At 46.8% G+C, this 25,004-nt stretch overlaps 1 protein-coding gene across 3 annotated transcripts in view; it reads left to right on the forward strand.

Annotated features, from left to right (window-relative positions):
• Positions 1-25,004, forward strand: part of Chd1l (chromodomain helicase DNA binding protein 1 like) — a 50,575-nt gene that overhangs the window by 17,308 nt on the left and 8,263 nt on the right. For all 3 annotated transcript variants that reach the window (XM_085835638.1, XM_085835637.1, XM_085835639.1), the window contains exons 8-19: positions 2,645-2,796; positions 3,348-3,440; positions 4,049-4,145; positions 5,890-5,963; positions 6,985-7,095; positions 10,397-10,511; positions 11,424-11,577; positions 13,114-13,291; positions 21,337-21,485; positions 22,868-23,031; positions 23,526-23,728; positions 24,739-24,837. In XM_085835638.1, the coding sequence (XP_085691764.1) occupies positions 2,645-2,796; positions 3,348-3,440; positions 4,049-4,145; positions 5,890-5,963; positions 6,985-7,095; positions 10,397-10,511; positions 11,424-11,577; positions 13,114-13,291; positions 21,337-21,485; positions 22,868-23,031; positions 23,526-23,728; positions 24,739-24,837 (1,589 nt within the window). The remainder of the gene's footprint in view (positions 1-2,644; positions 2,797-3,347; positions 3,441-4,048; positions 4,146-5,889; positions 5,964-6,984; positions 7,096-10,396; positions 10,512-11,423; positions 11,578-13,113; positions 13,292-21,336; positions 21,486-22,867; positions 23,032-23,525; positions 23,729-24,738; positions 24,838-25,004) is intronic.

Genomic DNA, 25,004 nt, shown 5'->3' on the forward strand with positions numbered 1-25,004 from the left:
GGCAAGGAGCCACAAACAGAAGGCCAGTGCTACATGCCTCGCTGTCTTCATTTGTCGCTTATGCTTGACTCTCTGGGGCTTGTTTAGTTCATTTTTGGAAGAGGTCGGAGGGTGCCTACCACAGGCCATATCATATTCATATCATATTCAGTGTCCTGTAGCGCTGGCGTTTCTTTTTAACCATGCAGCAAAATGATGAGTTTAAGAGAGATGGGAGTATGTGTTTGTGTGTGTTGGGATTGGGGCATGCTTCATCCTTCATGCAGGTGGCAGCTTTCTCTTGTACCTTTGTCCCTCTGTCCCATGGAATTATCTGAATGTCCCTGTGATATTACCCTAGGGTGCTTGTATGGGATAATGATTTTGTTTGTATTGGTTAAGTATGAGTTGGAGGGGCTTTTGCCAGCAGAAATCCCAGACTACAGGCTGGAGATTTCTCCTACGTAATTCCCATGCTTAGAGTTGCCACATAAGTTTTAGACATCCAGTCGAATACTACACGGGCATACTGTATTACAGTGTCGCTTATTGTTCTGTGAGATTCCAGTTCAGCTGGTTACTTATCCTACCTGTCCTCCATTCTGACTTAGGATGGCTTTTGAAGTTCAAGATACCCAGTGAGGGAACAAAGGATTTGATGCCAAAAGAAACAGCTTTGAATGCTGATGACATTGGCAGTCAGCTCTGTGGCCTTGAGTAACGGTCTTGGCCCTTGGAGCCGTACCGTACCTGACTCTGATATTAAAACGGGCCCAGCTGCTTGCCACCTTTCTAAGCTATAATGCTGACCAATAGGATTAGATGCAGAACACCCTCCAACTAGAAGAGCCTCCCCAACCCAGGCCCGTTAGTAAGAATAGAGTGCTTATGTGTTCCCAGCTCCTGGGTTAAGAGCTAATGACAGTTCAAGAGGCTAAGAGCTGGAGGAGCAGGTAGGACAGACAGTCCTCCCCGTGTGGTGAGGCATGGGGTTTTTATGTTGTGGGACAGTGCACACTCAATGGAGAATGTATGCAAATTGTGACTGGCTGTTGACACCAGCATTCGTACGGATTTATGCGGCACAGTGTAGTGTGCTGATTCACGGATACGTTGGGTAGCCATCAGCCCAGGTAGCTGGCGTATCATCATCCCTTTATGATGAATGGTTTTAAATGCTGTCTCCTGCCAGAGTACATTGTATATGTACATGAAATTGTCAAAGAAGATGACCAGTAAAGGTTTATATAAAAATGCTTTCTTCTTACTACTTTGAGCTATATAATATATACATACATTATTGTTAGATGTATTTAAGTGCTCAGTGTCAGTAGTTGTTAGGGAAATGTAAATCAAAGCCACAGTGAGGGCTGGAGAATGGGCCCAGTGGTTAACATCACTGGCTGCTTTTCCAGAGGACCCAGGTTGGCTTCCCAGCACCCACAGGAAGGCGCACAACATCTGTAACTCCAGTTCCAAGGGATCTGACACCCTCATCTGACCTTTGTAGGTACTAAACAACATCTGGTGCCTTTACATACATGTAGGCAAAATGTTAATACACACAAAATTCAAATAAATATTAAAATACAGAAAAAACACACAATAAAGTACCGTTTACCCCCTCCCCCACAAAAAAAAAAATCACAAATGCCAGTAAGGGCATGGAGAGTAATGGGGAAAATAGGAGTCAGGGTAAACAGTACAGTCCTGGGGTGCCAAAGAGAGCTCAAAACGCAACTACCATCATAGAACAATCCACAACCTGTCCAAAGGAAAGGAAACTATGTCCACACACAACCTACTCCTCAGAATAGGCAAGCTAGAACTAAGCCAAGCGCCCACCACAGGTGACTAGATACAGTCACAGGCCCAAATACACACCAGGATATTGCTTAGCCGAAAAAACCATCAAAGATTCTGTCTTTTCCTGGGGAAGTGACATAAGATTTTCTCCGGTCAGTCTGGGCAGGTGTCAGCACTCACAGCTTCCCAGTCAGCCTTGAGAGTGAGGCTTCATGGTGCATCCGCAGAACTGCTGGAGTAGAGCTGACAGTGAATTATGAAATGCTTAACTTTTAAAATTATATCTTTACATTTATCCTCTCTCTCTCTCTCTCTCTCTCTCTCTGTGTGTGTGTGTTGTGTATGTGTGTGTGTGTGTACAGTGTAGCACACATGTGGAGATCAGAGGACAACTTGTGGAAGTCAGTGTTTTCTTCCTACCATGTGGATTCTGGGATCAAGCTGTGGTCATCACACTTGACAGCAAACACCTTCACCCATTGGCTGTCTTGCTGACTTGACAGCAAACACCTTCACCCATTGGCTGTCTTGCTGACTTGACAGCAAACACCTTTACCCATTGGCTGTCTTGCTGGCTCTCAGCACCATATTTATTAATTTTATTTTGCCTAACTGAAGACTTTTTAAAGCATTTTGAAGGTAGACTAGGATAAACCACAATGTTTGGTAGATTCCGAATATTAAATGCATTTTCAACTTAGGGTATTTCAAACTTGGAATGGATTTATTGGGTCATAACTTCATTGTAAGTCCAGGAGCGCATGCAGTATGAAAAATGACCGCCCGACTCGGACTGTTTTCCATCGTGGAACGCCTCGATTCTCCACTCTTACGTATTTATCTTTCCTTACGCAGCAAGCGAGCTGCACAGGCTCTTGCAGCCATTTCTCCTGAGGCGTGTGAAAGCTCAGGTAGCCACAGAGCTTCCCAAGAAGACAGAGGTGGTGGTGTACCACGGCATGTCCGCACTGCAGAAAAAGTACTACAAGGCCATCCTGATGAAAGACCTGGGTACGCGGCTGTGGCTGTCAGAAGCTGAGAGAGTGTAGCTATCATGGAGGAGTGATCAGTGATCAGGCTCTCTCCCTGTGTACGAGAAGTACAAGAAGGGGCCAGAGTCGTAGACTGTGAGGGGTTCTCAGGTGGGCTGGGCTTGCAGTGAGTGTGGCTGTGGCCCTTAAGAGCAGCTCAGACTTGGTTGTTAGAGTTTGTTCTTTCCTTTAGCCCTATCTCCCTTACTGCCTTGAAGCAAGCACTTGTGAGCGCCCTCTGTCTTTCTAGCCCATTGGATACTTAACGAGCTGCAAAATGCTGTTGACTCAAACCCACCGGGAGGCTTGGGAGTGAGAGGGGGAGAGGCAGAAGTGGAGCATCTCTTGATTTCCCTGACTCCCGAGCAGTTCTAGTGGGAAGTGTAAAGGTTGGAAAAGGGATAGCCAAGGTATCCAGTTCATCTCAAATGAGAGGGATGCCAGCGTCACATGCGTGTTCAGTCCAGTGGGAGGGTACACAGAGCTGAGGCACGTGTGATCAGATATGTCTCCATGTCCTTATGATTTCAGATGCATTTGAGAACGAGACAGCAAAGAAAGTCAAACTCCAGAACATCCTAACGCAGCTTCGGAAGTGTGTGGACCACCCGTATCTGTTCGATGGTGAGTGGGGTAGTGCGCTCCGTCCTCACCATTCTGTTAACAGTCTGTCGCTAAAACCACAGCAAGGTGTGCCCTTGACCGAAGTGTGCCCCTCAGCGAGGTGTGCCATTCATGTCTTTGGCTGCAGTGAGGGTGGCAAGTTTATGCTCAGTTTGTTGTATCAGTATTACCTGGCACATTATGCAGGTTTCCCTCCATTCTTCCTAATATCCTCTTAGATTATGCTTTTCTTTTTCTTTTTAACTCCAAGATCCAGTCATAGATCCTACACTGTGTTTGTTCTGTCTATTCTCTGAGAAGGTAGACATGCTCTTAAGCTTGTTTTCCTGCCGACTTCTCTGTATCTTTCTGTCTCTGTCTCTCCCTGTCTCTCTGTCTCTGTCTCTCTCTCTGTCTCTCTCTCTCTGTCTCTCTCTCTGTCTCTCTCTCTCTCTGTCTCTCTCTCTGTCTCTCTCTCTCATAGCATTGATATTGGAGAATCGAAACCAGTGGTTCTCCAGAGCTGTGCTTTGGGTTTACCAGGGTGTTTGCCCTCGGTCCACTTCTCCTTGTCAGGGAGTCTGCTCCTGGCCAGGTACATTACTAGAAATGTGTTCTTTCTTTCCTAGGTGTGGAACCAGAGCCCTTTGAAGTTGGAGAGCACCTGATTGAGGCCAGTGGGAAGCTTCACCTGCTGGACAGGCTGCTGGCGTTTCTGTATTCAGGGTAGGCGGTGGGTTTACCCTGGATAGGCTGCTGGCGTTTCTGTATTCTGGGTAGGCGGTGGGTTTACCCTGGATAGGCTGCTGGCATTTCTGTATTCTGGGTAGGCGGTGGGTTTACCCTGGATAGGCTGCTGGCATTTCTGTATTCAGGGTAGGCGGTGGGTTTACCCTGGATAGGCTGCTGGCGTTTCTGTATTCAGGGTAGGCGGTGGGTTTACCCTGGATAGGCTGCTGGCGTTTCTGGGTTTATGCTTATTACTTTGAGCTAGTAACTATTAAAACCTAACTGGTGAAAAGCCATTTCTTGAGATTGGTCCAGGTTTCCTTTCTTCAGGGTCTTGGTTAGGTGTCAGCCTTCCCTGACTGCTGCTGACCCTGCCATCCCATTCCTCCTTACCCTTGCTCAGTCATCCTCTGGTTAGGATTCCTAGAACCATTAGGGTCCTAATTCAGCACTGGCAATGTCCTGATGTCTGTCTGACTTACCAGTGTGTGGTGTCTGTATCACTGTGACCTTGCTGTCCCACCTGGACAGAGGCAGCACTCATCTTTTCTTCTACGATCGCCTGTTGGCAGCTTATGTTGAATCAGTATAAATCACAGGGGCTCAGTTAATATTCCTTCCAGGTACTCGGGGTCTTGGCTGGGATGCTGTGCTGGGGTGCTGTGCATGCCACCACTCCCAACAGTTTTTATATGGGTTCTGGAGCGCAAGCTCAGCCCTGGTACTTGTGAGGTAGGCACTTTACTGACTGAACCATCCCTCCTACCCCCGACCCACCCCTAGCCTGTGACTTCATCCTCCTTATTTATTTATTTATTTTTAAAGACCTATTTATTTTATGCCTGCATGTATGTTACAGTTGTCAGTGTACCATGCATGTGCGGTGGCCATACACAGGTCAAAAGAGGGTGTTGAACCCCTGGAATTGGAGTTGCTGCGGTTGTCAGCTGCTTTCTGGGTTCTTGGACTCAAACCCAGGTCCTCTTGAACAGGGCAGATAGCGCTCTTCACTGCTGAGCCATCTCTCCAGCCCCTGACTTCATTCCTAATCAACTCTTTACCTTTTTTCTTCTTTTGTCATGTATCTTGGGAGATGAGATGTCATTTGCCCATTTCTAAAGGAATCATCTCTGAATTTTTTTCTTTCTTTCTTTTTATTTGATATTTTCTTTATTTGCATTTCAAATGTTTTCTCCTTTCCAGGTCTCCCCTTCGGAAACCCCTCGTCCCCCCCCCCCCCCCCCGCCCCTGCCTCCATGAGGCTCGTCTCTGAGTGACTTTCTCCCCAAGTTAGATTAGTGATAGGTGGCTGGCCATGGTTTTCGAGGTCTTAGAGTGTGTGTATGGGTTTGGATTTTACACTTTGCTCCCTATAAATAATGTGTTTAATCTTGCTTTTGACACGAAAGCTTGTATTTCTTTGGGCTGAACGAGTTGACATTCCGGTGAGGTCCCTGGTTCATCTGGGGCTTCCCGTAGCCTGTGATGCATCGACAGATGCCCCTGGGGATTTCTCCATTGTAGTTTAAGAGTGGCCACTTTTCAGGGGACAGTGCCAGGTTTACTTATATTCTTTACATAAAGAGTAGAGAGCTTCTGAAGAAGGCTTTAAATCGTGCTTCTACCTTAGTATTCCATTTATTTATTAACTTGGATTCTTTCATACCAAAGCATTTTGCTTGAGGGAAATGTACCTTGAATATTACTAGAGTTGTCACCTTTTTTTTTTCCTTCTTGCCAGGGGCCATCGGGTTTTACTTTTCTCCCAGATGACACACATGCTGGATATTCTGCAGGACTATATGGACTACAGAGGTGACTCCCCCTGCCCACTGCAGTAACTGAACGTAACATTGTGTTTGCAACAGTCATACTGGGCATGGGAGCTACAGAGAGAACATGGCGACCCACATTACTCAGAATCAAAAGCAGAGGAGACGTGTGGAGTAAACCCTGCGGCCTGTGGAGATGTGTGGTCGGAAATCAGCACTGGTTGTGTGGTTTGCGGTGATGGGCGCTGGGGCGAATGCTGGGGAAGTGTTCCATGTATAATAGACAAGTTTCAGTGGCAGTAACTCAGGGTCATGAAACATTCATTTCAGCAGCTGAGCACTTACTCAGAACCAGTAGACAGATGTAAATACAGACATCCCACAAATCAACAGGGGAGAGGCCGCGCCAGTTCCTCCTATTTAACACTGAGGGATGGGGTTATTGCCTGAGTATTCGGCTTAGTGTATAATAAACGAATGTGAGGTCATGGGAAACAGCTGTGACTTTGACCTCAAGCCCCCTGGTGAAGAAGGGTCAGCTCCAGGCCTTGCAGTTTGAGTTGAACTACAGTTAAGTCCTCTGATGCTCTAGGGCCGTGGGGCACCTAGGGCAGGGCACTCTTAGGGATCCCGGAGTATAAGCAGAGCTCATGTTCCGAGTGCTCTCGGGGTGTGGAGCGTGATGACAGGAGGAGACCCCTGCTCCAGCTCCAGAGGAAGGCAAACACTGAGCCGCCAGTCACATCCCCTCACCTGCTCCCCATACTTCTGCTTATCAAGCACAGACTGCCTGGGGCGGCCGTTCAGGATTACTTGGGAGTGGTCAGAACTACACATGAACGCCACTTCAACTGCGTTTAAAAGAACACGAATGTGTTATGATGCGTTCTCTTATAAGAAGATAGTATTGTCTCCCTAAATGTAGCCTCCCCCCCTTGGGAATGATTAGAATTAGGGCTCTGTCTATGGAAAGGGTAAACTGCTCTCTGCTTTGGGATGGGCTGATTGTTTGTTTCCCAGAGTCCTTGAAGAAGTAATAGATTAATTTTCTCCTCTTTGTCAAGGCTACAGCTACGAGCGTGTGGACGGCTCCGTGAGAGGAGAGGAGAGACACCTGGCCATTAAGAACTTTGGAAACCAGCCCATTTTTGTTTTTCTCCTGAGCACCCGGGCAGGTAGGTCACACAGGTCTTGATGAGAGCAGGCAGCTGATCTGGTAGGGCACCTTTGTATCCCAACCATTAGTACACTTCCCGGCGTCTCGGAAAGGTGAGGCCATTACTAAGGGGTAAAAAGAAGAGAATTGAGGCCGTTGCCACGGTTGATGGAGGGGCTGGACTTCTAGCATGGGACCTTATACGCAAGCTGTGGCCCCATCAAAGAGTGGGACTGAAGCCTGAGTCCATAGAAGTCATTCTAGCCTGCTTTGACTCCTGCCCTGGGAGTGTCCAGAGAGATTTCTGTGGGAAGTTTTATCCACAGGCATGGATGCGGATCTTCTTCCCAGCTGTGACTGGGGGGTGAGGGCCTCTCTGCTAGTTCTTTTCCTCTAACAGCAGAAGCTTAAAATGCAGTTACAGCAAAATTGCTAGCTACTTAGAATTATGACAATGTTGATATATATATATATATATATATACATATATATACACACATATATTTACATATATACACATATCTGTATATATGTATATATACACACATACATGTATATACACATATATAACTTCAGTCATAAATATTATTTATCATATTTGTGGTATGTTATCAAGAAGAGGGTGCATTCTCTGTTATTAAGTAATTTGGCATTAGCTTTTGGAAGTGATTTTTTTTCACACTTTGGTTCGTCTTTAAATAACTTTAACTCATAGTCTTAGTTTTATTATTTTATTTCTTTAAGAAAACTTTTTACTTATGTGTATATGCCTGCCTGTTTCTGTGTGCATCATCTACATCAGGTGCAGATTGGAGGGGAGAAGAGGGTGTCAGGTCCCCGGGACTGGAGTTACAGATACGTGCATGAGCAAGAGCATGTTCTCTGCAAGAGCAGTGTGCACTCCTACCCACCTCTCCAGCCCCTCATTACCTTATTTCTGATAAATTGAAATCCCCCTGGAATAGCCGTGGTGAATACAGAGATGCGTGTCCCTCTATTAGAGACCAGCATCTCAGTGAAAAGCTTCAGTCTTATTAGGAAGCATTCACCGAGTGATTAGCGTAATAAGGGCATGTAGAAGAAGCACTAGATAGAATCCATGGAGAAGAGATTATTTTGCCAGAGTATGCCTTATCTGTCTAATAAAGAGAATAATGCATGATGTAATCAGATCCTCCCGGCCGCCCTTTCCCCCAAGGCCACAGCCTGCATCTCAGTCCTTCGTCTCTATCATAGTCTGTCTCTAGTAGTCTGAGGAGAAACCTAAAGCGTTAGTCAGGTCAACCATAGTGGGGGACACAGTTCTGTTTGTGATAGTTAAACATTTCATCATCCCCCTGTTCAGAGAACAGCTTTTTGTTTGAGATGTCTGAGGTTACGAAGGACGAGCTGGACGCGTTGTAGTTGATTTCCTTGGAGGCCCCTGAGCAGATGCAGTGGGACAGAAGCACTGGGCATTCCTTTTGCAGAAGCAGACCGTGGGACTCGCTGACATGGTTTAGCTACAGGTCTGCAGCATTTTTTTTTTTTTTTTTTTTTTTTTGCCTACCGGTTCACCTTCCAGTGTACAAGTGTCTCTGTGAGTGAGTCATATGGCCACCAGGGGGCAGTGATAGCTCATGAATATGTCTCACACAATTATGAGCAGACTTACTAAAAAGCTATCACTCATGGGCTTGAGTGTAGCGTGCATGCTTGTGTGGCGGGTACAGAGCCCTAGGCAACTTCCTGGCACTGCAGAGGAAGGGGAACTCACCCTTTGTGGAGGAGAGCTGCATTTAATAGCCTTAACCCAGGAAAGATAGCGCACACCTTAGTATCCAGTCACCAAACCACTGGTGGTGATGTCGCACATTTCTAAATGAGACGAGTACCTGGGAGGTGTTCAAGGTGTTCAGAGAACAAGAACTGGCTCTGTAGCTAGCGTGGTGGGAGAGCCTGCTGCCCTGGGTGCTCAGGAAGCTTAGAGTTAAGGACTGCCTCAGCCAGAAGCTAGAGGTAACCCTGGTCTCACAAAAGAAAAGAAAAGAAAAGAAAAGAAAAGAAAAGAAAAGAAAAGAAAAGAAAAGGAAAGAAGCAAAAAGGAAAGAAAGAAAAGGAAAAACTCCAATGACAACCACAAAAGCCCAGAAGATGGTTCAAGAGCCACCCTTGGAAGACTCACTCAGTCTTAGCTCTTTTATCTTCTAGCTGTGCAACTTTGAATAAGTGTTCTGACTTCCCTGTGCTCCCACCTCCATATCAACAAAAGGTGATGATGAAAGGCCAGAGCCCATAGGTTGTTGTGTGGGGTATAAGAGAGGGTCTGGCACATTGCTCAAAAGTAGCAAATGATGTCTATTGTACTAGCCTTGCTAGGTAACCTGGCACGGCTCAGTAATCAGTCATTATCGGCCCTTTATTCCAGGTTTCGTTTTATATGAAAGCTTAATTAAAGTATTCCTGCCCGGCTTGTCCTGAGCCCCAGCTGGGAGTCGGTAGTCCTTCTGAGAAGCAACCTTTAATTCATGCTCTCGGAATAAGCCCCATCAGGCTCCCTTGTTTCAGCTGTGATCTCTAATGACCCTGACAAGAGCCGGTCCATTTTGTATTAGTTTTCACATTAATCAAAGAGAAAAGGCTGTAATGTGCTTTCACGGTCCTTTTAATTCCCGGAACCCATGGTCGCTCCTCACCCCTTTCCCTGCAGCACCAAAGAAAACCCAGAAAGTGACCGTCGTTCTGTCACACTGCGTCTGGTCAGAGTGGACATGGTTAAAGAATGCCTGTCGAAGGTTTTCTGTAGCTAGTGGGGGACACGACCCAGGATGTGGGGGGACTGGACACTGTACACAGTCTCTCGTTCTGCCCAGGAACAGCGGCACCCCTCCTCATCAGCACATCAGAGATCCTGCTACCTAGCCTGGCTTGTGAGTGTGGGTTAAGGGCTCCCCTTACGAACGCCCACACAGGTTGGCCCGGGCTCACAGCTCCTTTCTGAAGGAGCAAATGTCTATTTCTCTGCAGACTGTCCTAGGCAAAATGCAGCCAAGGGTCTGAAATGGGGGAGTGGCCGATATAAAACTGCTTCACTCTCCTGACTTGAGCATCTTCCTTTGTTGCTTGTCAATATTCCTCCTCCATTCTGCTGTGTGTGACGATTCAGTCCTCCCAAATCAGGCCGTAGGAGGTTAGGGGAGCAAGTGAGACCATGCCAGGCTCTGGAACTGAGGGTGAGCATCTGTCTGACTGATCTCCATTCATCAGTGAGAGCCTCTCTGGACCATCTTATTCTCCCGTCCTTGTCTGTCTTGGGTGACACTTTCCCTACCCTGTTCCAGGTGGAGTGGGCATGAACTTAACAGCGGCAGACACCGTCATTTTTGTCGACAGCGACTTCAACCCTCAGAATGACTTGCAGGCGGCCGCCAGAGCTCACCGAATTGGCCAGAACAAGTGAGTGAGTTGGGCATCAGTGGTTTTCCACTTGCTCGGTCTGTTAGACACTCTCTGGCTGGGAAGGAGGGAGACGCACAGTCCTTGGTGACAGCACCAAATGGGGAATGGAGAGACCCCAGTGTGAGCCTAGTGTCGCTGCTGACTCCTGCAACCGCATCAGCTGGGTCACACCGTAGTTCAGACTCATTTTGTTGAACAAAAAGTCAGATTATGAAAGGATTATAAGGAATCTTTAGAAGTTATTTATTCAGCGAGCTAAGAACCACCTCACAAGAAAGAAAGAAAGAAAAAAAGAAAGAAAGAAAGAAAGAAGAAAAGAAAGAGAAAGACCAACCAAGGTCAACACAAAATGAACTCAATAGCGTTTTCATAGATTTGTCTCATATTGCTTAATTTGGGCATTTTTCATCTTATTGGTCTTTTGCTTATATGTTACGGTTTCCAATATTGAGTTTTTATGGGTTTTATTTGTGTGTGTATATGTGTATGTGTGTATGTGTGTGCATGTGCATATACGTTCATGTTTCTTGTGGATTTTTTTCTGGTTTGTTCTTGGGGTTTTTTTTTCCCCCTCTCTTTTTTATTAAGAGAGAAAGTTGGCCTGGAGTTGGACGGGTGGGGAGGAGCTGGGAGGAGGTAGGACCTTGGCTCCAAGGATGATAACGCACCTGAAAGGTTTTCCTTGGCCACAGATGGCGTACCTTCCTTCCTACCTCCATCCTTGCCTGCACTATTTGGAAAAGTTCAGAGGTAACTGAAGGCCAGCTGTGTCTTTCAAGTCCTCAGGGCCCGATCAAAGCATCCTTGTAGAAATGCTCTGTATACAGTGCTTGCTTTTGCTTCCTTTCAGGTGTCTTTTCCTGACTGTGTAAATGCTTATCACACTGCTGTTGTTTGACTCGCTCACAGGTCTGTTAAAGTCATCCGGCTGATCGGCCGCGACACTGTGGAAGAAATCGTATATAGGAAGGCGGCCTCCAAACTGCAGCTTACCAACATGGTCATAGAAGGAGGTCATTTCACGCCAGGAGCCCAGAAACCTTCAGCCGAGGCCGACTTCCAGGTTAGGATCTCTTCTTCTCCGAAGGCTCATCAGGACAAGGCGCCTGCCATGGTGCCTGTTGTGTGCAGGGAGTTGTGGGGGTAAAAAATGAGCATGATACACGTGTGTGTGTGTGTGTGTGTGTGCGTGCGTGCGTGCGTGCGTGCGCGTGTGCGCGTGTGTGTGTGTGTGTGTGTGTGTGTGTGTACACACACACAGGGAGTGCAGGGGAGAGTTGTGTGCCGGGCTGTCTAACCTGGATTTAAACCCACGCCTCATCAGTCGTTGATTGCCTGGCTTGAAGCAGACACCATAACCTCAGGGATCTACTTTCTTTGCTTTTCTCAAAGTGAGGGTTCTATTAGTTATGTCTGAGGACACTGAAAACTGGAGGATTACAAACAAAACCCAAGGTAATCACAGCAGTCAAGTCTGTACCTCTGTCTTAGTTTCTTTTCTTCTTGCTTTGACAAAACACCAGGCAAAAAAGCAACTTAACAGGTTTATTTTAGCTCACATTTCAAACTCAGCATGGCAGGAAAGTCAAATCCTCAGGAGCCCAAAGCAGCTGGTGCCATCATAGCCACAGCAAAAAGGCGGGAGCCATGATGTGTGTGCATAACCCCTTTCTGTAAGGTCCAGCATACAAACACAGGAAGTGCCGTGCCCACTCCTGGTGCAGCTCCTCCCACCTCAGTGAACCTAACCACCATGAGCTCTTCAGTGCGGCTGGACGGCGTGAGTGCAGACTCTTTCCTCCGAGTCCTATCACAAGTAGTTGGCTTTCTTTGGGTTTTAGTGCCAAATGCAAAGCCAGTTGTATTGGTTATGTATAGCAATATTAAATATAAATATATCCAGATGTTGGTGCATCAACGAACTGTCTAAGGCATTTACAAGCTATTATAGTATACCTTAAAGGTTTCCAAGTTACAGATACAGTGAGTAGAGATAAACCATCCAGTCATAAAGGCAAGATGCAAGTGAGCCCAAGTTACTGTTTGAGAATATGCAGAGTTGGGAGCTAGGATATCTGAGCCTTGTGTGGTGTCACAGCGAGTGGATGAGGGGACTCAAGGAACAGTGAAGGAAGGAAGCAGAAGAGAGTCTCTGACCAGGCATTGGAATCGGCCTTTGCCACAGTGGTGTCCGCGGCACCCTGGGGTAGGAAAGCAGGTCGCCAGAGGACTCAGCGGATGATGAGATCTGGAGGGTTAGTGGGGAGAGTCCAGCCAAGTCACACTTCTCTTGAGCTCTCTAGGAAATGTTCAGATGACCATTACCCTTCCACAGGGCATCGGAAGCTTATTCTAAGTATATCATTATGGAGGCTGAGAAAGTCAGTCACTCTGATAATCCCGTATCACCCAGCCGTTAAAGTCTGCTGGCGTGTTTCACCTGTGACGGACAGGAAATGCTGGCTGTCCATCAGAGTCACCGGCATCCCCACAGCTCTTTCTTTCTTTCTTTTTTTTTTTTTTTTTTTTTTGGTTTTTCGAGACAGGGTTTCTCTGCATAGCAGAATTAACTAGATTTTTTTTGTCTTCTCTGTCCAAGTTAAGTGAGATTCTCAAATTCGGCTTGGATAAACTGCTGTCCTCTGAGGGGAGCTCCATAGAAGATATAGACCTGAAGTCCATCCTGGGAGAAACCAAAGATGGCCAGTGGACCCCTGATGCTCTGCCTGCAGCAGCAGCAGCAGCAGCAGGAGGAAGCCTAGAACCAGAGGAAGGAAGTGAGTTGGAATCCAGGTCTTATGGTGTGCGATCCATTCTGCGTTGACTTGTGTGCGGGGGTGGGAGGTGTGGGTCTCTCAGGCCTCTCATGGCACTCTGGTCTTCCCGGCAGTCCGTTAAGGAGGGGTCTTTCTCAGAGTGTCCTTTTGTCCTTCGTAGAGATAGAGCCCACTGGGGAAACCCCCACTCAATTCCCAATCTGGCGTGCACCCAAAGAATCACGAAAAGGCCTTGATGTAATTACACGAGGTCGTTTAATGACGGAGCTCCGGACCGACATGCATCCCACACCGGAGATAACAGATGTCTGTCGGCCACGAGGCTCGAAAGCTAGGGGTTTTTATGGGGTAAGGGGCTTAGGGGTGTGGAATTCAGCATAGCGACACACCATTGGCTTATTCAAACATCAGCAGAAAAATCACATGTACGTGCAGGGTGTCAGAGTTCTGTGAGTTGCCCTGTTATGTCCTCACATTCCCCCTTATCTTATGGTCAAGATGTTCCCAGGAATGTTTTAACTACAGGGCATACCCAGGTTTGTTTTTCTTTTTTCTCAGCCCCAGGCAGCCTCTAGGCTCACAAACAACCAGCAATTTCTGAGTACTTTATATGACTTACAGGTCTTGAAATTTCATCTTTCTTTCAGTTAGCTGTCCCGGCTGAGTTCTGGGCCCTCGGCTGTGGTCTGTGCCGTGCTGTGTGTGTAACTGTGGCTCTGCCGTAAGATTTGAATTGGTGTATCCTGACACCTTTAGCATTCTTTCTGCTAAGAAAGCATTCTTCAGGCCTTTGGGGTTTGTATGCTTTCCTATAAACTTTAGGAATTTTTTGCTAGTTCTGGGAGAAATGTTGTTGAAATACTGGTAGGGATTGAAGGGAATATGTTGATTACCAATGTTTTTACAATATTAATTTCACCAGTCTACGAGCATGAGAGGTCTCCATTTTCTGGTGTTTCTTGAATTTCACTCTTTAATGTCTGTACATTTCCAGAATTCTATCACCTCCTTTACTAGATTTGTTCTGTTCATTATTTCTATGAATGTGTATCGTTTATTTTTCTAGCTTTTGAGTTCTAGTTTTCTCAAACTATGATCTCATAAGATGCAAGACATAACTATTCTTTTTTTTCATTTTGTAAGATGTAAAAGATTAAATAGGTGGTAGTACACACACTGCTAATCCCAGCACTTGGGAGGCAGAGGCAGGTGGATCTCTGAGTTAGAGGTCAGCTTGGGCTACATAGCAAGACCATGTCTCAAAACCAACCACAAACAAGCAGGGGGATTTGATTTGTGGCCTAGGATGGATGAGTTTTAGAGACCGTCCTGTGGGCTGCAGAGGCTGTATCCTGCTCCTGTTGGAGGAACTCTTCCGTTTGTTCCGTGCAACAGTTTATCTCTGAGGTCACTTTGCTGTTTCTTAGTTTGGTCGACCTCTCTGGACATGAGAGTGGGTTACTGAAATCTCTACTATTATCATATCAGGTCCTGCCTGACTTTGTATGTCTGATACTGTTTGCTTTTATTAAATTGGGAGCCCCAGTGTTGGTGTCCATATTTAGATCGTCTTACCTGTCTAATAAACAGCTCTCCTCAGTGTACAGTCGGCCTCTTTCCTGACTTTCTCTTTGCTTCCCTGACAGATGTCTTCCACACTCCACCCGCAGTTGTGGTATCTCAGCCTGGTGTATTTCTTGGAGACAATGGATAGATAAGATTTATTTTATTTTAATTAATTAATTTTTTTTTTTTGCCAGCTAGCTCATCTGTGACTCTTTGAGTTCATTTGCATTTCAGTTGTTATTGAGATCACTACCATACTGTAATTTTGTTGACTCTTTGATCTTTGTAATTTTCCTGTCTTCTGTTAGTATTAGGGTTTGCTTGTGTACTGTGGGTATGAGGGATTTCTTCCCTGCTCTCCCTTATTCTTCTTCTCAGGGCTTTTATTCTTTCCTGTGTGTTCATGACAGACTCTCTTCCTCCCCCTCTGTATAGAGTATTCTTGTAAGTACCTTCTGCACTGCTGGCTTGGTGGTCATGAACTACCTTTGTTTGTGCTTGCCTTGAAATGTCCTAGTCCTTCCATGTTCCTCCCCCACCCCTCTGTGTGTGTGTGTGTGTGTGGTCTCTGTGTGTGTGTGGTCTGTATGTGTGTGTGTGTGGTCTCTGTGTGTGTATGTGTGTGTGTGTGTATGGTGTGGTCAGTGTGTGTGTGTATGGTGTGGTTTTATGTGTGTGTGTGTGTGTGGTCTCTGTATGTGCGCGCGCGTGTGTGTGTGTGTGTGTGTGTGTGTATGGGTGTGTGAGTGTGTGAGTGTGTGGTACAGGTGCATGTTTGTATATGGATGCGTGGATGCACATGTGGATACTAGAAGAGGGTGTTGTGTGTCTTCCTGACTCACCCTCAGCCTTATTCCTTCAAGGCAGGGTCTCCCTGAACTTGGAGCTCACTTTTCTGTCTAGGCTGGCAGCCAGCAAGTCCCAGCAATTCTCTTCTCTCTGTTCCCAACAGTGTGAGGGTGACAGGTGTGCAGGGGAACATGCCCAGCTTGTCTATAATCACGAGGATCAAACTCAGCTCTCCGTGCTTGAATGTAGTTTATATATATATATATATATATATATATATATATATATATATATATGATTTACTTATTTTTATTTTATGTGTTTGGGTTTCTGTGTACCACATGCCCGAGGAGGCCAGAAAAGGGTATAGGATCTCCTGGGATTGGAGTTACAGATGGCTGTGAGCTGTCATGTCAGTGCTGGGGATCAAACCTAGGTTTGCTGGAAGAACAGCAGCTGCTTTTACCCCCTGGGCCATCTCCCCAAACCCTGGATGTTGTGTTTGTTGAGCCTGGCTGCCATCTTTAAGATTCTTCCTCCTTGGTTAGCATTTTGGTGAATCCTCTGTTTCATTATTTGATTCATTGAATTTCTCATTTTCAACATTCCTCTTTCTTTTCTTTTCTTTTCTTTTCTTTTCTTTTCTTTTCTTTTCTTTTCTTTCTTGTTCAAAATCTCTTTTCTCAGTTTTATTCCTTTCCTCCCCATTGGTACTTTTGTCATCCGTTTTGAAACCCTCCTCTGTGTTTCTGATTCTTCTCCGGCCCTGGATTCATCTATTTGAATGTAGCCTCGGCTCACTGATCAGGTGCAGTCTTTCTCTGGCATTGTCCTTAGTTTAGTGTCTTTGAGTTCAGTAGCTGAGTTGTGATTGTTGGGAGATCCGTGCTGCCTTGCTTGTTCTGTTTCTTGTTTCTGTGTTCCGATGTCTTGGGCCACAGTGTAGTAGGTAGCTTGAGAGTTTGATCTGCTAGCTGGCCCCAGAGCTGTCAATCTGAGGTAAGCTCAGTTGATGAGATCTGTCCTGCCACCAGGGCAGGGCTGTCTCTCCCTGTGCATTTCTTAGATTGGACCAGCCTTCTGCCACCTGCATGCATCTGCTTATCAGTGGCTGGCCCTCCTGCTTATCATAGCTGCCTCCCAGGACCTTCCCTAACCTGGGTTAGGGCAAGCCAACTTGAAGCTCCCCACCTGTGCATGCCCCTTCATCTCAGACCCATGGAGTAGGTTTTTGGTTTTGTTTGTTTGTTTGTTTGTTTGTTTGTTTATCAGTAGAGTCTCAAGATGGCATTCAGGTTGCTGCCTTCCAAGTGTGATATAGTGGTTTCTCTCTGAGGCTGACCTGTGGTTAGAGGAGTTAACATCTCACCAAAGCCTGCAGCTGAGATTTCAAGAGCTGCAGGCTTGTCTGGAGGGTCAGCTCGCTTACCTCTGTGCCAAGGTTTCTGCCCTTCCTACTTCCCTCCACCCCTCACCTGCTGGGGGCTTTGCTTTTCTTCCATGCAGCTGTCTTCTCTCGGTGGCTCTTTGCTGGAAGGCTTTCTCCTCCTTCCTGAATTTCCAAAGCTCCTCCTCTAGTTCTGTCTTTGGGATAAAGTCTTTTTCTATGACTGTTGTCACACAGAGACAGCCTTTAGTCTGCCATCTTACCCCAAACTGAATGGGGTAAACTGAACCCCAATACTTTTTTAGTTTATTTTAAAGATTTATTTTTATTTTATGTGTGTGAGTGTCCTGCCTGCATGTGTGTCTGTGCACCTCATGTGTGCACCGCCTGAGGAGGTCACAAGGTCCTCTGGGACGGGAGTTATGGACAGTAGTTAGCTGCCATGTGAATGTTGGGGCTGAAGCAGGCCCTCTGCAAGAACAGCAGGCATTCTTAAGTGCCAGGCCATCTCTCAGTCCTGAATAGTAAATCCAACTTCGGCTCATGAGCCATGCAGACTGTGTCGTGCATAAGACTCATGTGTATGACACACGTGATTCTCTCTGCACCCCCAACTGTGGTTAGTGTTCCAAATTTTTGGATTTGAAGTGTTTGTCTATTCATTTGTTGGGGTCTTAATGTATCCCAGGCTGGCCTCAAACCACTACTGGATCTTTAGGTTTGAAATTCTGCTGCTCCGACACCCACCTCCGTGCTGGGATGACAGGCACGTCCCACCATGCAGGTTGTTGGGGTGCTAGGGCTTGTATGCAGAGCTTTGTGCATGCTGGGTAAGTACTCTGCCACCTGAGCTACATTGCTAGCCCACTGGAGTGTGTCTGTGTGAAGAATGCTCCCCGATGTCTCGTGGCTGTTGTCAGTGACTGCTCTCCTGTACCAGCAGTGACTGGAAGTAAATGTTTCTAACTCAGGCCGCCTTCTGCCTGAGAACTGGGCCCTTATAACCTGGGGCGACAGGTAGGCCGGGCACTCCCTTGCCTTCTCTCTCCCTTTGCAGCAGCACGGTGAGAAGGGGACAGTCACCCCCACAGCTCCAGTACACACAGAGCACGGTGCTTTCCAAACTTTCTGCCTGCATTTACTTCCTAGTATCTTAACTTTCCTTGGTGGCTATTGCTCTGGTGCCGGGTCTCAGCCTGTCCGCACTACCTCTCGTGCTACTGGAGCCCCTCTGCTCGCTCGCCTGTTCAGTGTGCCTGGCTCTGGACCTGTTGGCACCTGATTGGGTGCCCATCTCTCTGTTCGCTTGCAAATGCAAGTCTATAGGACTTTCTGACTTTCATAGCAGGCGTGGACTGGGGGGAGGGGGGGTTCTTATGGGATGCCAGGCAGCTGGTCACTTGAGGGGGCACTGCTCTTTGACCTTTGTCATGTTTGATCTTTAAAATTTGCACGATAGCATCCCATTTGTATTCTTTGAGAGGCTTTCTTGTCCTCTGATTTAATTGTATCCTGCTGTCAGCTCAAGGCTGTGATGCTGCCTGAGGCTTCCTTGAGAACTGTTGTTGCAGGATTAGAATGTGGATTACCAGAAGGGCATTGGTTGTACTTTGAAAAAGATCTTCTGCCCACTTGTCCATGGCTTGCTTCATTTTCTTCGTGTTGTCTGTCTGTCTCTTTCTCTATTTTGTTTTGGAATCTTTTCATTCTTGCTCAGTCTCCTAGAACATGCCTGGTGTCCACTGGTGGTCTAGCCGGGGTGCTGGTATGGGGACAGGAGGCTAACAGGCAGCCCTGCCATGAGCGCATAGATACTGCCACGGCCCCGCTCCAACATGAATGAGCAGATTTTGCACAGAGGGAGCCGTCCTACACGTTCATATTTGAAGTGTTTAATGCCAGTGTAGAGACAAATTCTCTAATATTATCCATGCAGAGTGAGGGTTGACATAAGCTCTTTGGTTTAAGCTGAAAAGGAGGGTATATCCGTGGCTGAGCGTGTCTGTGTTTGGGGCATGCAGATATTCCCTTCAGGCCCCACCTGTGATACTCTGCACTTGTGAACTCTAGGCTTTTGGAGGGTGGAGAGGGTCTGTCCTCATGGTTAACCTCGGCTGAGCACTGCCCCTCTGCTCCCGTGGCTCATGTTGATCTGTTGTTCCCTTCAGCCACTGCACGTCCTCCAGAGAGTGCTGAGCGTTCCCATTTACCATCGCCTCATATGTCTCTCTTAAAACCCCGTTACTGTCGTTTAGAGGTCTCAGGTGAAGGGAGAAATAGATGCAGGTGGCCGTATTTTTAAGTTACATTTGATTACCTTAAATGCCAAAGCTTACATCCATTTCTTCACCCACTTAGATTAATTTCAGCTTATTCTTCTAACATTTGCCAGAACAAAATAAAATTGCCATGTTTTCAGAAAGATCATTACACTTTTAAGTCAATCTGATTGCTAAAAAATTATATATTTTTAGGCAGGCCAACTGCTAAGGAAAAAAAAAAAAAAACCCCATAGAATTAACATTTGGAAGCTTATCTTTGATGAACGGGTCTAGTCTCCCTGTGTGGTAGGTGGCTGAACTGACAGAGTATATATGAGGGTCTAGGAGAGGTTTTCACCTTTCCTAACGCTGTGACCCCTTAATACAGTTCCTCCTGTTGTGATGACCACCAACCGTACAGTTATTTTTGTTGCTACTTCATGACTTTAACTTTTGCTGTTATGAATTGTAACATGCATATCTGATGGTAAGGATATCTGATAGGCAACCCCTGTGAAAGGTTCGATCAACCCCCAGAAGGGTTGAGACCCAGGTTGAGGACCGATGGTCTGGGGTGTGGTTTCAGCCTCTCTTGGCTGCAGTCTGAGGGTGCAGGATTTAAAACAGCATCAGTGGCTATGAAAGACTAGTCAATAAAGCAGCCCCAGCAGAAAAATCCCAAATATGATTGGTTTATTGTGAGCTCCAGGGTTTTTCAAAGGCACATTTACGTTAGAAGTTAGCATTTCATGGTGTCTGTGGCTACGTATGTTGACTGTTTTGACACTTCTCAGGGCTTTATTTTCTCCTCTTCCGCTTGCTGATGGAGCATCTCACTGAAAGCCCCCTGCTGATTTAATTAGCAAATGCCAATTAGAATTATAGCTGGTTAGAGTTTGGTACAAGTGTGAAGCAATTGATCTCCTGGGAGTGAAAATGTTTTGCTTTTGTACCCTCCAGGGAAAACACACTTATAGCTGACTTCCCAGCGCTCTGAAAATACATGGCTCGGCAACATGAGCTGTTAAGTGGGCCTTGGTCTCTAGTCCTCACCTGTGGATGGGTGCTGATCACGGATGATGCTCTCTTGATTCCTGGTCTTCACTGTTCACCCCTCCTCACCAAGCCTCCGTCTGTCTGTAAAACAGCCTTACAAATGCGTGCTTTGTCCTTTTACACAGTTACAAACTAGACGTTAAGAGCACTCGATGCTCGTCTGGGTCATTTTCTGCTCCCCGTGCTGGGTAACTGACCGCTGCCTGCAGCCCCGGCTCTGGGGGATCTGAAACCCTCTTCTAGCTCCCACAGGCACAGTACTCATGTGTACAAACCCACACATGTTTGGATGCACACAATTAAAAATAAAACAGAGACCTCACAGAACGAATGCCGCTCAGGAATGTCTTCTCTGTATAATTGTCTAGCACTCAGGCCTCAGAATCAGCATGTCCCTCCTTCAGTATTCAGCCGTGGGAACTGAGGGAGCCCTCCATCCCTGGGCAAGCCTGTGTTAGCCAGGGCACAGATGCAAGGCAGGAAGGTGCAGTGTGGGAGCTTCAGAGCTCAAACTGCAGGGGTCATTTCTGCAGTGCTTCATCTTCTCCATGATATGCTGTTTGCTCTTTCAATAGTATTGGGAGTAGGCAGGCAGAGTATTAAATGTGTGCTTGACATTAAGGATGGGGATTCACCAGGGAACGAACCTTCCTGTCAGTGAGATTCATGCTGAGGAGCAGAATGGTGTATTCACCCCACTCTGGATGGAGGCTTGGCGGGGTGAAGGGATTCCCCAGTCCTTGGTCATCAAGGATGGACCAATGGGGCCAGGAACTGTGTTCTGTCCTGTGAAAAGAGAACACATAGGATTCCCATGCAGGACCCAAAGGTGTTCGTGACAGGAAGGGAAGCGGTGTGGTCATAAGCTGGTCTTGTCTCATTTTTAGAATATGGTCCATTTCCTTGTTCTCCCGCGTAGCTGCTTTGAATACTATTAATCCGTTTTCCTCCGCCTAACATCCATTTCTTTGGTTTTGTGTTCTTAGAAAACCATATGTACTTGTTTGAAGGTAAAGACTATTCTAAGGAGCCCAGTATGGAAGACAGAAAGTCATTTGAACAGCTGGTGAATCTTCAGAAAACTCTTCTAGAGAAGACAAGTCACGGGGGCCGGACCCTCCGGAACAAAGGCAGCGTAAGAGCCATTACTTTTCTATAACACCATAGATTCTTGCAGTCTGTTACCTAAGAAAGCAAAGGGTGCTGCTGGGGTCAGTTTGTTCTCTTAGGATGGGTTGATAAGGAACAAGCCTGTGTTGACTGGATGTAATAAATGAACTGCACTCTGGGATAATTACTATAAAATGTTCTAAAAGCATTGGTCAGGCAGGGGAGGGTTGGAGAGATGGCACACTGGCTAGGAGCCATTACTGTTCTCAGGAAGGCCCAGATTCCCAGCATCCATGGCAGCTCCCATTCCTGTAACTACAGTTCTAGGGGGTCCTCCACAGGCTCCTGCACACACATGGCTCACACACATAGATGCAAGGGAAGCACTCATACACATAGAATATAAAGTAAATCAATCTTTAAGAGACATTAAGAACTGGCAGGATGGTTCAGCAGTCAGAGCACTTGCTATGCTAGCCTGACTCTCTGAGTGGGACTTCCAGAACCACGGAAGAAGAGAGACCCGACTCCCAAAGGGTGTCCTCTGACCTCCACACTTGTACCATATACACACGCACATACACACACACATAAACACTCTTTCTCACACATATATACATAAGTAACAACATAAGAATTTATTTTAAAAAAGAGTAAAGAAATTGAACATTGTGGTGCATGCCCGTAATCCCAGCATTTGGGAACTGGAGACAAGAGGATCAGGAGTTCAAGGATAGCCTGGGCTACATGAGACCCTGTCTCAGAATAGGCATTAGGATGGTGCGTATATTTTATGACTTCATGCAAGTAAAAGCAGCTCTTGGTCCTCTAAGCCACCCCTTAGGCACCACATTGTTACAAGAAGATGCCATGCCTGCTGTTGGCCTTTGTGACCCTAAGTCATCATTCATTCATTCACTCACTCATTCATAGGATGACAGTCGTAACGACATGTGATATTCCAGTGTCTGGCACTTTATGTTTGTTCTGTAGAACAGTCAGTCATTAAGTAAGGAGGCTGCTGAAATGACCTGGTTCAAAAGGAATCATATAATGATTTGTAGAAAGTTGCACTAAAATTGTTTAAGCTAGGGCTGGCATCCTGTAAGTCGTGCTTTCAGTTGAGAAGGAGGAGTTACTTGGACGTGCTTTGTTCCCCATGAAGTGACTGTGACTGCCACCTCAGTGCTTTGGCAGAGTTTGGTGCCCAGTGGCCACGGTGCCTGTGAGATGTCATGTTTAGCACAGTGACCCACGGTCAGCGCCCACCGCACAGGCAGTGTGGAGATGCAGGCAGTGTGGAGATGCACTGTTCCCATTGCTCCCATGCAGGATGAGTGCTTTAGATGGAGCTTGCAGAGGAGCAGCAGGCCTTGAGCTTCCTGACCGTAGGTCTTCGTCTCTCAGGTTCTTATCCCAGGCCTTGCAGAAGGGCCCATCAAAAGGAAGAAGATCCTTAGCCCAGAGGAGCTGGAGGACAGACGGAAGAAAAGACAGGAAGCAGCGGCTAAAAGGAAGAGACTGATGGAGGAGAAGAGGAAGGAGAAGGAGGAGGCTGAACACAGGAAGAAGTTTGTCTGCCTTAGATCAGGATGGGGGGGGTCACTGTCGCTGAGGGGAGGGTCTTGTGTAGTGAGCCCACAGCTGACATGGCTTTAAGGCCGGGACATCTTGATCGCTCTGCAGCTCTTACTGGAGTCAGAGTACAGTTTTAAAGATTAGACCTTTACGTTTAGTCCTCAGTGCCGAGGTGAAGATGCATTCTGTCCAACAAGTTTATCTGTCTGTCTGTCCATCTATCTATGTGCCGATTTATCTATTTATAGTGTGTGTGTGTGTGTATGTGTGTGTGTGCATGCATGTTCATGAGCCACAGCACACAGGAGAGATGAGAGGACAACTTGCAGGCAGTTCTCCTTTCCCTTCCCCTATTGGTTCCTGGGATTGAGCTCAGGTTATCTACTCGTGGGTAGAACACTTCAGTCAGGGGGAGTTCACTTGTCACCTCCTGTGAGGAGATAACCCGAGGGATCATTAATCCCCCTCTCTCTCTGGTCTGGTGAAGGATGGCCTGGTGGGAATCCAACGGTTACCAGTCCTTCTGCCTGTCCTCGGAGGACAGCGAGCTTGAGGACCTGGAGGACGGAGATGAGTCTTCTGCCGAGCTAGCTTATGAAGATCTAGACTCAACCTCCATTAACTATGTTAGTGGCGACGTCACCCACCCCCAGGCTGGCGAAGAAGATGCTGTCATTGTGCACTGTGTAGGTAAGAGTAGTGGGCGGGGACCCTGAGGATACCTTGTCTTTGTGATGCCAAGAAGTTGGAAGGGTAAGGTCAAATGCGACCTAAAAGTGATCATCCCAGGGCAGCATTGTATGGTCAAGGGGCGTGGCTTTTAGCGGTGAGAGTTGACTTTTTACTGGGTTGAGCTATCCAACCTCCTTGGGCCCCAGCCGCCTAATACATGTAGGCTATTGGTATCAGCTTTATCCTGGTGATTAAGACGGTGGAATGAGGTGACACTTGGGAAGTAAATCCATCCTGTGAGGAACAGCAAAACTCCAAGTGTGTTCCCCCTGCGGCCGGCCGGCACACTTTAACTCCCTCCACCCGGAATCCTCTTTCACTGAGCATGTGCAAGCGACTGCTTCCCTGGCCCTGTAAGTGGAGAGGCCTCCATCATTGCCTTCTGTCGTATTCTGTCCTGTTCTCTGTCATGCATTTAGTCACCTGACGCCGTAACATCCATTGGTTTATTTGACTGTCTCGGTGCATTAGAAAGTGAGCATTGTGGAGCCAGGACTTCCACTGTTGTTGTTCACTGGTATGAGAGCCTGGTGCTTAGAACAGTTCTTGACATGGCGGATCTATGAGCCAATGTGTGTAGAGTAAATGAGTATAAATACAAGGGCTAGCCAGCTAGACTGAGTCCTTCTACTTTTCTTCCTCCTTACTACATGGGCAGGTGTGCACTGCGGGCTTATCGGTGTCTACTCCATTCTGCCTGTCTGCTCTGTTGTCTGCATCCCGCCTCTTACCTCCCACAGTCATAGGCGCCAGAGCCTCTCTTTCACAACACTTCATTTCCGACATTCCTGTTTTGACAATTCTTGGCACAATATATTCTGGTACCTCCTAGAATATTCCTAGGAGATTAGATATATTTCCTTTTCTAAATAGTCATTCTCCCACAAGCCTATTGTGTGTGCCTTTGGTTTTCCAAGTCACGCACTAGCCTTGCCTCCTGTAGATGGACATTTTCTCTCTCCTGTCAGATGATTCTGGCCGCTGGGGCAGAGGCGGCTTATTCACAGCTCTGGAAGTACGATCAGCTGAACCAAGAAAAATATACGAGCTGGCTGGGGAAATGGAAGGTAAGAAGCGGAGAAGAGGAGGAGAGGCTCAAGGGCAGAGAGGACACTTAAAGCGGCGCATCGGGTGGCTTAGGGTGCACTGCAAAATGAGAAGTGCCAGCATTTGGTTGCCCATCATGTGTGACTTTGAGGCAGATCCCCCTTAAGTTTATTTTTTCATAATTTCT

The sequence above is a fragment of the Mus caroli genome, unplaced genomic scaffold, assembly GCF_978045245.1.
Source record: "Mus caroli unplaced genomic scaffold, Mus_caroli_1 scaffold_3, whole genome shotgun sequence".
In the NCBI taxonomy this organism is placed as follows: Eukaryota; Metazoa; Chordata; class Mammalia; order Rodentia; family Muridae; genus Mus; species Mus caroli.